This window comes from Entelurus aequoreus, linkage group LG09 (genome assembly GCF_033978785.1).
Source record: "Entelurus aequoreus isolate RoL-2023_Sb linkage group LG09, RoL_Eaeq_v1.1, whole genome shotgun sequence".
NCBI classification, from domain to species: domain Eukaryota; kingdom Metazoa; phylum Chordata; class Actinopteri; order Syngnathiformes; family Syngnathidae; genus Entelurus; species Entelurus aequoreus.
In genome coordinates this window covers 67,716,071-67,731,458 of record NC_084739.1, presented here as the reverse complement: position 1 = coordinate 67,731,458, position 15,388 = coordinate 67,716,071, and the positions used below count along the sequence as shown (strand labels likewise).

Here is a 15,388-nt window from a genome sequence, read left to right as displayed (position 1 = left end):
AGTGTCACAATGTAAGCTCTAGCTCCCGCTAGTCTCACAATGTAAGTTCTAGCCCCCGCTAGTGTCACAATGTAAGTTCTAGCTCCCTCTAGTGTCACAATGTAAGTTGTAGCTCCCTCTAGTGTCACAATGTAAGCTCTAGCCCCCTCTAGTGTCACAATGTAAGCTCTAGCCCCCTCTAGTGTCACAATGTAAGCTCTAGCCCCCTCTAGTGTCACAATGTAAGCTCTAGCTCCCTCTAGTGTCACAATGTAAGCTCTAGCCCCCTCTAGTGTCACAATGTAAGCTCTAGCCCCTCTAGTGTCACAATGTAAGCTCTAGCTCCCTCTAGTGTCACAATGTAAGCTCTAGTTCCCTCTAGTGTCACAATGTAAGCTCTAGCTCCCTCTAGTGTCACAATGTAAGTTGTAGCTCCCTCTAGTGTCACAATGTAAGCTCTAGCCCCCTCTAGTGTCACAATGTAAGCTCTAGCCCCCTCTAGTGTCACAATGTAAGCTCTAGCCCCCTCTAGTGTCACAATGTAAGCTCTAGCTCCCTCTAGTGTCACAATGTAAGCTCTAGCTCCCTCTAGTGTCACAATGTAAGCTCTGGCCCCTCTAGTGTCACAATGTAAGCTCTAGCCCCTCTAGTGTCACAATGTAAGCTCTAGCCCCTCTAGTGTCACAATGTAAGCTCTAGCTCCCTCTAGTGTCACAATGTAAGCTCTAGCCCCCTCTAGTGTCACAATGTAAGCTCTAGCCCCCTCTAGTGTCACAATGTGTCACTTTCATCTGTGACTTCAGGCACATGGGGTCCTTTTAGACTTAGACTTAGACAAACTTTAATGATCCACAAGGGAAATTGTTCCACACAGTAGCTCAGTTACAATGATGGAAAGTGTAAGGATGGAAAGGACAATGAAGGTATAAATACACTAAATTTAGCGATATAAAATATAACATATATACAAATATATACATAATATGTGTACAGTATATTATATATACAGATATATTATATTATGTCTATAACATACAGTATATACAATATATACCAATGAGCATGTACAATATTACAGTATATGTGACAGCAGCAGCATAAAATAGAGAGTAGATCCAGCAGAAAATAGACATTATAAACAAAGAGAAGTAGCTAACATGTCAGGTGTCAGGTAATAGGCAGATGTCATCTATTGCTGTATGGCGAGTGATTATACAGCTGGATGGAGTGTGGAATGAAGGAGTTCTTGAATCGCACAGTGCGGGAAGGAAGTTGAAGGAGCCTGTTGGCGTATGAACTCCGCTGTCCCTTAATTGTCAGGTGGAGTGGATGGGCAGGGTAGTCCATGATGGCCAGCAGTTTGTCCAGTGACCTCCTGTCCCTCACTGACACAAACGCCTCCAATTGCTTGCCAATAGTTTGGCCGGCTTTCCGGACCAGTTTATCAATCCGGTTTGAGTCCATTTTGCTGGTGCTGCTCCCCCAACAAACCACTGCGAAGTACAGTGAACTGGCCACAACAGACTGATAAAATATCTCCAACACACATTGAATGACCTAAGCTTCCTCAGGAAAAAGAGTCTGCTCATGCCCTTCTTGAAAACAGCTTTGCAGTTGTCCTTCCAGTCCAGTCTGCTGTTCAAATGGACTCCCAGGTACTTGTACTGCCCCACTACTGCCACCTCCCGGCCCTGGATCTTTATGGGCTCCACCGGGGTCACTCTCTTCCTGAAGTCGATGACCAGCTCCTTGGTCTTGTCCACATTAAGGACCAGATGGTTCGCCTGAGACCACTCCACAAAGTCAGCGATCAGTGTCCTGTACTCCAATTCCTGTCCCTCTCTGATACACCCGACCACAGCAGAGTCGTCAGAGTATTTCTGCAGGTGGCAGGACCTGGAACTATAATGGAAGTCTGAGGTGTACAGGGTGAACAGGAAAGGAGACAGGACGGTCCCCTGTGGAGCACCTACACCACTGACCACAGTATCCGACAGGGAGCTCCCCAGTCGCACAAACTGGGATCTGTCAGACAAGTAATCAGTGATCCAGGAGACAATGGATGAACTGACACCCATCCCGAGCAACTTGTCACTCATCTGAATTGGCTGAATGGTGTTAAAGGCACTGGAGAAATCAAAAAACATGATCCTCACAGTGCCCCTCCCACCATCCAGGTGAGAGTGAGCATGATGCAGCAGGTAGATAACAGCATCGTCCACTCCTACATGGGGCTCATATGCAAACTGTAGAGGATCCAGGGAAGGAGCCACCAGGGGTCTCAGCTGATCCAGCACAAGTCTCTCAAGGACCTTCATGACCTGGGACGTCAGGGTAACAGGTCTGAAGTCGTTCGAGCCCGATGGGATGGGCTTCTTGGGCACCGGCACTATGCAGGATGTTTACCATAGCACTGGTATCCGTTCTAGCTTCAGACTCAGGTTGAAGATGGAGTGCAGGATCCCAGTTAGCTGAGCAGCGCAAGTCTTCAGGACCCAGGGGTTGACTCGGTCAGGGCCTGCTGACTTGGCTGGATTGACCCTCTCCAGCTGCCGTCTTACATGTCCAGGTGTCAGACACACTGGCTTTCTCAGTGGGGGTGGAAGTGGGGGGATAAGAAACAGCGGTGGCAGGTAACAGAGAAGGAGTCTGTGTATCGATGTTCAGGGGAGGTGTGAGAACAGGAGTAGTGGGGGGGGGGGGGGGGGGGGCAGTAAGGGGTGCATTGCTAAATCTATTGAAAAACTAATTCAGCTCGTTGGCTGTAGACTGTTACACTCTTCTACTTCCTGATCTTGTGTTCTACACTCTTCTACTTCCTGATCTTGTGTTCTACACTCTTCTACTTCCTGATCTTGTGTTCTACACACTTCTACTTCCTGATCTTGTGTTCTACACTCTTCTACTTCCTGATCTTGTGTTCTACGCTCTTCTACTTCCTGATCTTGTGTTCTACACTCTTCTACTTCCTGATCTTGTGTTCTACACTCTTCTACTTCCTGATCTTGTGTTCTACACTCTTCTACTTCCTGATCTTGTGTTCTACACTCTTCTACTTCCTGAGCTTGTATTCTACGCTCTTCTACTTCCTGATCTTGTGTTCTACACTCTTCTACTTCCTGATCTTGTGTTCTACACTCTTCTACTTCCTGATCTTGTGTTCTACACTCTTCTACTTCCTGATCTTGTGTTCTACACACTTCTACTTCCTGATCTTGTGTTCTACACTCTTCTACTTCCTGATCTTGTGTTCTACACACTTCTACTTCCTGATCTTGTGTTCTACACTCTTCTACTTCCTGATCTTGTGTTCTACACACTTCTACTTCATGATCTTGTGTTATACGGTCTTCTACTTCCTGATCTTGTGTTCTACGCTCTTCTACTTCCTGATATTGTGTTCCACGCTCTTCTACTTCCTGATCTTGTGTTCTACACTCTTCTACTTCCTGATCTTGTGTTCTACACACTTCTACTTCCTGATCTTGTGTTCTACACTCTTCTACTTCCTGATCTTGTGTTCTACACACTTCTACTTCCTGATCTTGTGTTATATGGTCTTCTACTTCCTGATCTTGTGTTCTACACTCTTCTACTTCCTGATCTTGTGTTCTACACTCTTCTACTTCCTGATCTTGTGTTCTACACACTTCTACTTCCTGATCTTGTGTTCTACACTCTTCTACTTCCTGATCTTGTGTTCTACACTCTTCTACTTCCTGAGCTTGTATTCTACGCTCTTCTACTTCCTGATCTTGTGTTCTACACTCTTCTACTTCCTGATCTTGTGTTCTACACTCTTCTACTTCCTGATCTTGTGTTCTACACTCTTCTACTTCCTGATCTTGTGTTCTACACACTTCTACTTCCTGATCTTGTGTTCTACACTCTTCTACTTCCTGATCTTGTGTTCTACACACTTCTACTTCCTGATCTTGTGTTCTACACTCTTCTACTTCCTGATCTTGTGTTCTACACACTTCTACTTCATGATCTTGTGTTATACGGTCTTCTACTTCCTGATCTTGTGTTCTACGCTCTTCTACTTCCTGATATTGTGTTCCACGCTCTTCTACTTCCTGATCTTGTGTTCTACACTCTTCTACTTCCTGATCTTGTGTTCTACACACTTCTACTTCCTGATCTTGTGTTCTACACTCTTCTACTTCCTGATCTTGTGTTCTACACACTTCTACTTCCTGATCTTGTGTTATATGGTCTTCTACTTCCTGATCTTGTGTTCTACACTCTTCTACTTCCTGATCTTGTGTTCTACACTCTTCTACTTCCTGATCTTGTGTTCTACACACTTCTACTTCCTGATCTTGTGTTCTACACTCTTCTACTTCCTGATCTTGTGTTCTACACACTTCTACTTCCTGATCTTGTGTTATACGGTCTTCTACTTCCTGATCTTGTGTTCTACGCTCTTCTACTTCCTGATCTTGTGTTCCACGCTCTTCTACTTCCTGATCTTGTGTTCTACACACTTCTACTTCCTGATCTTGTGTTCTACACTCTTCTACTTCCTGATCTTGTGTTCTACACACTTCTACTTCCTGATCTTGTGTTCTACACTCTTCTACTTCCTGATCTTGTGTTCTACACACTTCTACTTCCTGATCTTGTGTTCTACACACTTCTACTTCCTGATCTTGTATTCTACGCTCTTCTACTTCCTGATCTTGTGTTCCACAGTCTTCTATTTCCTGATCTTGTGTTCTACGGTCTTCTACTTCCTGATCTTCTGTTCTACCTACTCTTGTGTTCTACGGTCTTCTAATTCCTGATCTTGTGTTCCACGCTCTCTGCAGCCACTAGATCCCAGAACGAGGACGCGTACAGAGACTACACCTTTGTCAACGCTGACAAGGAGAACCTGTCTGGAAGGAGGGAGACGGAGACGCTGGTTCTGGCCAAGGACAGTGGCAAGCAGTTCACCAGGACTGCAGGTGGAGGTGAGTTCAATTATTCATCACAACAACAGAAGTGTGGGTGCAGATGTAAACAATATCAAGTATCAAAGAAGAGAAGAATAAGTGATTATTACATTTGAACAGAAGTGTAGATAGAACATGTTAAAATAGAAAATAAGCCGATATTAACAGTAAATGAATAAATAGATTAATAATATTTTTTTTTACAGTTTGTCCCTCATAATGTGTACAAAATAATAGGTGTATAAATGACACAATATGTTACTGCATATGTCAGCAGACTAATTAGGAGTCTTTGTTTGTTTACTAAGCGCTTTGAGTACCTTGAAGGTAGAAAAGCACTATACTAGTATAACCCATTTATTTTATTTACTTACTACTAAAAGACAAGTTGTCTATTTTATTTAAGGACTAAATGACAATAATAAACATATGTTTCATGTACACTGATTGTTTGTTCAAAAAAAGACAATAATGAATTTTTTTGTGGTGCCCTTTATTTAGAAAAGTATCGAAATACATTTTGGTACCGGTACCAAAGTATTGGTATGGAGACAACCCTCGTTCAAACACAGGTAGTGAAGAGAGACAAACTAAATAAGCTCGGCTGCGACGGCTGTGTTCAGTTAGGTTCCATCCCATTTCCCCGTGGCGGCTGAAGAAGGTGTGTCATGTTGCAGGTTCTCTGTCAGGTGACTCCCTGCAGAAGGAGAAGATCATCAGCAGCTTCAGTGAGGCGTCTCAGCTGAAGGCCGCTGGAGGAAACACTTACTGTGAGTCACCACCACATCTGCATACCTCCATGCCACTGCTTCTCAACCTTTTTAGAGCCGAGGCACATTTTTTGCGTTGAGGCACACCACCAGCAGAAATCATTAAAAAACAAAACTCAGTTGACGGTAAAAAGTCGTTGTCGCAATTGTTGGATATGACTTTAAAGCATAACCAAGCATGCATCACTATAGTTCTTGTCTCAAAGTAGGTGTACTGTCACCACCTGTCACATCACACCCTGACTTATTTGGACTTTTTTGCTGTTTTCCTGTGTGTAGTGTTTTACTTCTTGTCTTGCGCTCCTATTTTGGTGGCTTTTTCTCTTTTTTTCGGTATTTTCCTTTAGCAGTTTCATGTCTTCCTTTGAGCGATATTTCCCGCATCTACTTTGTTTTAGTAATCCAGAATAGTTCAGTTGTTTTTATCCGTCTTTGTGGGGACATTGTTGATGGTCATGTCATGTTCCGACGTACTTTGTGGACGCCGTCTTTGCTCCACAGTAAGTCTTTGCTGTCGTCCAGCATTCTGTTTTTGTTTACTTTGTAGCCATACCTTCTCCCTGCAATTACACGTTTACGTCCCACCAAAGCAGTGTTTTTAAACCTTTTTTGAGCGTTGAAAAAATGCGGAGGAGGCACACCACCAGCGGAAATCATTAAAAAAACGAAACTCAGTTGACAGTAAAAAGTCGTTGTCGCAATTGTTGGATATGACTTTAAAGCATAACCAAGCATGCATCACTATAGCTCTTGTCTCAAAGTAGGTGTACTGTCACCACCTGTCACATCACACCCTGACTTATTTGGACTTTTTTGCTGTTTTCCTATGTGTAATGTTTTACTTCTTGTCTTGCGCTCCTATTTTGGTGGCTTTTTCTCTCTTTTCGGTATTTTCCTTTAGCAGTTTCCTTTGAGTGATATTTCCCGCATCTACTTTGTTTTAGCAATCAAGAATATTTCAGTTGTTTTTATCTTTCTTTGTGGGGACATTGTTGATGGTCATGTCATGTTCGGGTGTACTTTGTGGACGCCCTCTTTGCTCCGCAGTAAGTCTTTGCTGTCGTCCAGCATTCTGTTTTTGTTTACTTTGTAGCCAGTTCAGTTTTAGTTTGGTCCTGCATAGCCTTCCCTAAGCTTCAATGCCTTTTCTTAGGGGCACTCACCTTTTGTTTATTTTTGGTTTAAGCATCAGACACCTTTTTACCTGCACCCTGCCTCCCGCTGTTTCCCACATCTACAAAGCAATTAGCTACCTGCTGCCACCTACTGATATGGAAGAGTATTACAGGGTTACTCTGCCGAGCTCTAGACAGCACCGACACTCAACAACAACACATCATTTGCAGACTATAATTACTGCTTTGCAAAAAATATATTTTTAACCTAAATAGGTGAAATTAGATAATCTCATGCCGCGGCACAGTGGTTGAAAAACCCTGCTCCATGGCTTCCAGTCTGACCCGCATGCTTCTCCCCAGATGGATCGTCAGGAGTTTTAATGAAGGACCAAGCCACACATGCAAGTATGTACTGTACATATTCTGTATTATCGCATTTTAATGACACTTTTCAACCACTTGCTCATTAGAGATTCGCAAAAAGGGCGGAGTCTTCGGGGGCGGAGGTTGGTGCTGCTGCTCCGACGCTTGTTGCTCCTGGTGGAAGTGGCTGCTGGCCTTCCTGCTCCTCTTCTTGCTGCTGCTCGGACTCCTTTTCGGCCTCATTGCACTGGGTGAGCCACTTTGACATACTCCCACACTGCGCTTGTACCGTTCAGTCCAGGGGCCTCATGTAGTAAGCAGGCCCACGCACAAAAACCTGGCAAACTGCCTTTTTTACGGTGAATATGAGATGTGACTAGAGTGACACGCAGATGGTCACCAATATTTGATTTAAAAAATGTAAAACGATTGAGGCAAGGACACAAAATGACATTTTTCACTAATTCATTTAATGTTCGTTATTTGTGAGGACGCCTATTTATTTCTGTGGGCAAGGAGTCGGCAACCCAAAATGTTGAAAGAGCCATATTGGACCAAAAATGCAAAAAAAAAAACAAATCTGTCTGCAGCCGCAAACAATTTAATGCCTTATATAAGTGTTATAATGAAGACAACACATGATGTAAGTGTCTATATTAGCCTACTATCAAAATGACTTTAAAAGTCTTATATACGTGTTATAATGAAGACAACACATGATGTAAGTGTCTATATTAGCCTACTATCAAAATGACTTTAAAAGTCTTATATAAGTGTTATAATGAAGACAACACATGATGTAAGTGTCTATATTAGCTATATTAGCCTACTATCAAAATGACTTTACAAGCCTTATATAAGTGTTATAATGAAGACAACACATGATGTAAGTGTCTATATTAGCCTACTATCAAAATGACTTTAAAAGTCTTATATAAGTGTTATAATGAAGACAACACATGATGTAAGTGTCTATATTAGCTATATTAGCCTACTATCAAAATGACTTTACAAGCCTTATATAAGTGTTATAATGAAGGCAACACATGATGTTAAGTGTCTATATTAGCCTACTATCAAAATGACTTTAAAAGTCTTATAGAAGTGTTATAATGAAGGCAACACATGATGTAAGTGTCTATATTAGCTATATTAGCCTACTATCAAAATGACTTTAAAAGTCTTATATACGTGTTTTAATGAAGACAACACATGATGTAAGTGTCTATATTAGCTATATTAGCCTACTATCAAAGTGACTTTAAAAGTCTTATATAAGTGTTATAATGAAGGCAACACATGATGTAAGTGTCTATATTAGCTATAATAGCCTACTATCAAAATGACTTTAAAAGTCTTATATAAGTGTTATAATGAAGGCAACACATGATGTAAGTGTCTATATTAGCCTACTATCAAAATGACTTTAAAAGTCTTATATACGTGTTTTAATGAAGGCAACACATGATGTAAGTGTCTATATTAGCTATATTAGCCTACTATCAAAATGACTTTAAAAATCTTATATAATGAAAGCAACACATGATGTAAGTGTCTATATTAGCTATATTAGCCTACTATCAAAATGACTTTAAAAGTCTTATATAAGTGTTATAATGAAAGCAACACATGACGTAAGTGTCTATATTAGCTATATTAGCCTACTATCAAAATGACTTTAAAAGTCTTATACAAGTGTTATAATGAAGGCAACACATGATGTAAGTGTCTATATTAGCTATAATAGCCTACTATCAAAATGACTTTAAAAGTCTTATATACGTGTTATAATGAAGGCAACACATGATGTAAGTGTCTATATTAGCTATATTAGCCTACTATCAAAATGACTTTAAAAGTCTTATATAAGTGTTATAATGAAGACAACACATGATGTAAGTGTCTATATTAGCTATATTAGCCTACTATCAAAATGACTTTAAAAGTCTTGTATAAGTGTTATAATGAAGACAACACATGATGTGTCTATATTAGCTATATTAGCCTACTATCAAAATGACTTTACAAGCCTTATATAAGTGTTATAATGAAGGCAACACATGATGTAAGTGTCTATATTAGCCTACTATCAAAATGACTTTAAAAGTCTTATATAAGTGTTATAATGAAGACAACACATGATGTAAGTGTCTATATTAGCTATATTAGCCTACTATCAAAATGACTTTACAAGCCTTATATAAGTGTTATAATGAAGGCAACACATGATGTAAGTGTCTATATTAGCCTACTATCAAAATGACTTTAAAAGTCTTATAGAAGTGTTATAATGAAGGCAACACATGATGTAAGTGTCTATATTAGCTATATTAGCCTACTATCAAAATGACTTTAAAAGTCTTATATAGGTGTTTTAATGAAGACAACACATGATGTAAGTGTCTATATTAGCTATATTAGCCTACTATCAAAATGACTTTAAAAGTCTTATATACGTGTTTTAATGAAGGCAACACATGATGTAAGTGTCTATATTAGCTATATTAGCCTACTATCAAAGTGACTTTAAAAGTCTTATATAAGTGTTATAATGAAGGCAACACATGATGTAAGTGTCTATATTAGCTATATTAGCCTACTATCAAAGTGACTTTAAAAGTCTTATATAAGTGTTATAATGAAGGCAACACATGATGTAAGTGTCTATATTAGCTATAATAGCCTACTATCAAAATGACTTTAAAAGTCTTATATAAGTGTTATAATGAAGGCAACACATGATGTAAGTGTCTATATTAGCCTACTATCAAAATGACTTTAAAAGTCTTATATAAGTGTTATAATGAAGGCAACACATGATGTAAGTGTCTATATTAGCTATAATAGCCTACTATCAAAATGACTTTAAAAATCTTATATAATGAAAGCAACACATGATGTAAGTGTCTATATTAGCTATATTAGCCTACTATCAAAATGACTTTAAAAGTCTTATACAAGTGTTATAATGAAGGCAACACATGATGTAAGTGTCTATATTAGCTATATTAGCCTACTATCAAAATGACTTTAAAAGTCTTATACAAGTGTTATAATGAAGGCAACACATGATGTAAGTGTCTATATTAGCTATAATAGCCTACTATCAAAATGACTTTAAAAGTCTTATATACGTGTTATAATGAAGGCAACACATGATGTAAGTGTCTATATTAGCTATATTAGCCTACTATCAAAATGACTTTAAAAGTCTTATACAAGTGTTATAATGAAGGCAACACATGATGTAAGTGTCTATATTAGCTATAATAGCCTACTATCAAAATGACTTTAAAAGTCTTATATAAGTGTTATAATGAAGGCAACACATGATGTAAGTGTCTATATTAGCCTACTATCAAAATGACTTTAAAAGTCTTATATAAGTGTTATAATGAAGGCAACACATGATGTAAGTGTCTATATTAGCCTACTATCAAAATGACTTTAAAAGTCTTATATAAGTGTTATAATAAAGATAAAGTTCCAAACAAAAAGCATTAAGTCACGATCAGATACATTTGGGCCAGAATAAAATACAATACATAAAATAATAAACTACACACAAATAAATATGGGCAAAATGTGACAACAACTTTTTAGCTAATATATACAGTGTGCAAAATTTTTTAAAAAATAGTATAGTAATATCAACGTGGTAGTTTATTTCTTAAATGTATTAAAAAATAGACAAAATACACTAAAATACATCTCATGTATGGCTGTGATGGTGACACAAATATTTTGTACTCACTATTATTGATGTTGTTATTGATACTTAGATGTTCTTTTTTTTTAGTATTGACCTGTAAGTATTGTAAGTAGTTTGTACCAGCTCAATTAAAATAGTCTTTAATACTGTACAGTACATTAGGATAATAAATTCAGAATTATTTACCGAAACAGCAAAGAGGACGGGACGCGAGCCGGAATCAAATTTGTACAAATTCTGAAAATATTTAACTATGTTGTTTGCAAACTAAAATAAACAATTGGAGTGCTTGAGAAAGTAGGAAGCTTTCTTTGCCCGCATGGTCATTTATGGACAATTTATTAAAAACAGCAACAAAAATGTATAATGTTATATTTAATATGATATACTCTACAATGTGTTATAAAACGAATATACAACTAAATGTACATGGACTTATAAAAACAGTCCGTTAGAAATGAATGGAGAATAAACACTGTTTAAACATCTATGTCGCCCTCTAGTGGTAGGACGGGGTAACTACCGTGTAACAGGAAGTATGTCTTAATAAAAGGGCGAAAGTTGAGCTGGCGAATTATATCGTCGTGAAGAAACATTGTTGCAAACAAACACTTAGTTATGGCTACATTTAACACATTGTAGGCATTTTAGCGTTAATAAAAGTGTTATATTCGCCGTGTACTTACATTTTAGTCAGGAGCACACACGACGCGGTTTACACCATCGCGACAAACAGGAAGTGACGTCCCAGACTAGATCGCCAAAATAAGAGCACGGGAAACCTAACATCTTTAAAACTGCCTCAGAATAAGATACAACTAAAAACACTTTCTGACCGTGTTATTTGATCTGCCGCTAACTATTTGCTCTTGTGTCGGGCCATTTTCAAGAGGTGTTTTTTAAAATATTGTACAAAACTTGGTACCATGAATTGATTTACGTGGACTTAAACAAGTTGAACAACTTATTGGGGTGTTGGCATTTAGTGGTCAATTGTACGGAATATGTACTGTACTGTGCAATCTAATAATACAAGTTTCAATCAATCAATCAATCAATCAATCAAAAATCAATCAATGGTATGTTGTTGTTTCTTAGCGGAGGACGTGAGGAAGCTAAAGAATCGAGTGGCTACCCTGGAAACCGAGTCGGCCGTTATCTCCGCTCGCACCAGTCACCTGGTGGCCGGCGGTGGCGGCACCTACGTGGACGGTGGCGGTCAGCGAACTGACATCTTCCTGTTCGGAGGCGGCGGCGGTGGAGGCTCGGCTGGCGGTGTTGCTGCTGGTGGTGGTTCTGCTGCTGGTGTTGGTAGCGCTGGTGGCGCTGCTGGTGCCGGCGGTTCTGCTGGTGCTGGTGGTGCTGGTGGCGCTGGTGGCGCTGCTGGTGCTGGTGGTTCTGCTGGTGCTGGTGCTGGCGCTGCTGTTGCTGGTGCTGGTGCTGGTGCTGGCGGCACTGCTGGGGCTGGTGCTGGTGCTGGTGGTTCTGCAGCTGGTGGCTCTGCTGGTGGACAAGGCTATGGTGTCAGCGCCGGAGCTGGAGGTGCAGCTGGCGGCGTCGCCGGAGGTACCGGCTCCAGTGGCGGCTCCAGTGGCAGCACAAGCGTCCTGACAAGCGGCTCCAGCTCTGATCGCACCATCATCATAAGCGGCAGTACCCACACCAGGGAAACCGAGGTTATAGGCGGTGCCGGTGCCAGCGGAACCGGCTCGAGTGGCGGCGCAGGCAGCAGTGGCACCAGCTTGGGTGCCGGTGGCAGCGCAGGGGGAACCTCCTCCGGTACCAGCTTTAGCGGCACCAACGTTAGCGGTGGGTCCAGTGGTTCTACTTTCCATCACGGCTTCTGGGCCAGCGGTACTGGTGGTTACATCGATGCTGCTGCTCTTCAAATGGGCATCCAGCGTATGGTCAGAGCTGAAATGCAGTCGCAGGCATTCCGAGGTAATATTTCTGCATGTTGTCCCACACATACTGTATCTCCTACTGTACATCATACTGTATCTCCTACTGTATCTCATACTGTATCTCATACTGTATCTCATACTGTATGTCATATCCAAATGTCTTGTGCAGGGTTTCTCACTTCCTCTCTGCAAGGAGACACAGGCCTGCCTGGACCTAAAGGTGAGCCTCCTTTCTTTTTATTGCTCATTCTACTCAAGACAACTGTGGCATAGATCCATAGAACTGAAAGAACAAACTGTAAATATGACCTAAAGGCAATACATGTGTATCTCAAATGTCAAACAAAAGTCCAAATTCCAAAACAAAAGCTGTGTTATTCTGCTTTTTGTTTGTGTTTCAGGAGTAATATGACAGCCAAATAAGGTTTTGCTAAACATTTTATTATATTCATTCCAAAACTTATTATATTACAGTTAATATATATATATATATATATATATATATATATATATATATATATATATATATATATATATATATATATATATATATATATATATATATATATATATATATATATATATGTATGTATATAAATTATATTACATTTAATATTATTATATTTATATTATAATATTTTTAAAATATTTTTTACATGTGAATTATATATTAGGATATTTTAATAAATTCGATGTATTTTAAAATATAATATATATATACACTGTATATACAGTACATACATACATACATATATATGTATGTATATATATAGTATATATATACATATATATATATATATATTATATTACATTTAATATAATTATATTTATATTATAATATTTTTTTTATTTTTTTTACATATGAATTATATATTAGGATATTTTAATATATTTGATGTATTTTAAAGTATAATATATATACACACTGTATATACAGTGCATACATACATACATACATACATACATATATATGTATGTATATATATATATATATATATATAAATATATATATATATATATATATATATATATATATATATATATATATATATATATATATATATATATATATATATATTTATTATATTACATTTAATATAATTATATTTATATTATAATATTTTTTTTATTTTTTTTACATGTGAATTATATATTAGGATATTTTAATAAATTTGATATATTTTTAAATATAATAAATATATACATACATATATATATACACACACACATATACATACATACATATATGTGTGTATATATATATATATATATATATATATATATATATATATATATATATATATATATATATATATATATATATATATGTTAAAATATCCTAATATATAATTCACCTGTAAAAATATTTTTTTAATTACAATATAAATATAATTATATTAAATGTAGTATAATTAGTTTTCGATTGAATATATATATATATATATATATATATATATATATATATATATATATATATATATATATATATATATATATATATATATATATATATATATATATATATATATATATATATATATATATATATATATATATATATATATATATATATATATATATATATATATATATATATAATACATTTTTACTCTTAAATAACAATTTAAAATGCTAAAAATATTGTTTATAATATTATTGTACTGATTTTCTTTCAATGGTACTTTTTATGGGGAAGATGAAATTCATCCAAGCTAATGTTTGTGTTTTACTCCTGACAGGTGATTCTGGTCATCCTGGAATTCCAGGTAAGTGTCATTCCTCAACCACTTCACACAAGCAGGGATCGCGTTGCAGTCAAGAAAACTGGGAAAAATCCACACTTCTAAAAATCTAGTTCTGACTTGTACACACTTGAAGGCAGCGTTGAATTATAGCTCAGGTTTTTGGCGCCACCTAGTGTTAGTACATGTAGCACATGTATGATCTGTTGGTTGTAACTTCAAGGTCACCTTTGATCCTAGGTGTTCCTGGCACTATGGGTCACGAGGGCCCTCAGGGTCCCAAGGGCCAGAAAGGAAGCCACGGTAAGGACCAACAATGTGCTTGTAACTACAAGTGTGAAACATCGACCTGTGTGTGATCAGGTGACCACGGCACGGAGGGTCCCTCAGGTACGAGGGGGCGTGAAGGTCCACCTGGGCCCAGAGGTGAACCAGGGTTTGCATCCAAAGGGGAAAAAGGTACATTTCCCACCTGCTCAAATATCTTTATGCTAGGTTCACACCAACGGCGCTTTGACGGAATTGAAAAAATAAATGAATATAAAACATAATAAATAATAAATAATACACATAATATAACGGGGAAAAAAAGAGAAATTGAAAAAATAAATGAATATAAAACATAATAAATAATAAACATAATATAACGGGGGAAAAAAGAGAAATTGAAAAAATAAATGAATATAAAACATAATAAATAATAAATAATAAACATAATATAACGGGAAAAAAAGAGAAATTGAAAAAATAAATGAATATAAAACATAATAAATAATAAATAAACATAATATAACGGGGAAAAAAAGAGAAATTGAAAAAATAAATGAATATAAAACATAATAAATAATAAGTAATAAACA

The 15,388-nt window shown here is 37.4% G+C and overlaps 1 protein-coding gene across 1 annotated transcript in view; it reads left to right on the top strand.

The window, feature by feature from the left end:
• Positions 1 to 15,388, top strand: part of LOC133657644 (collagen alpha-1(XVII) chain-like) — an 89,004-nt gene that overhangs the window by 52,575 nt on the left and 21,041 nt on the right. The window contains exons 15-23 of the mRNA XM_062059213.1: positions 4,794 to 4,937; positions 5,597 to 5,689; positions 7,168 to 7,212; positions 7,278 to 7,421; positions 11,981 to 12,823; positions 12,956 to 13,006; positions 14,526 to 14,552; positions 14,769 to 14,831; positions 14,892 to 14,987. Coding sequence (XP_061915197.1) covers positions 4,794 to 4,937; positions 5,597 to 5,689; positions 7,168 to 7,212; positions 7,278 to 7,421; positions 11,981 to 12,823; positions 12,956 to 13,006; positions 14,526 to 14,552; positions 14,769 to 14,831; positions 14,892 to 14,987 — 1,506 coding nt within the window. The remainder of the gene's footprint in view (positions 1 to 4,793; positions 4,938 to 5,596; positions 5,690 to 7,167; positions 7,213 to 7,277; positions 7,422 to 11,980; positions 12,824 to 12,955; positions 13,007 to 14,525; positions 14,553 to 14,768; positions 14,832 to 14,891; positions 14,988 to 15,388) is intronic.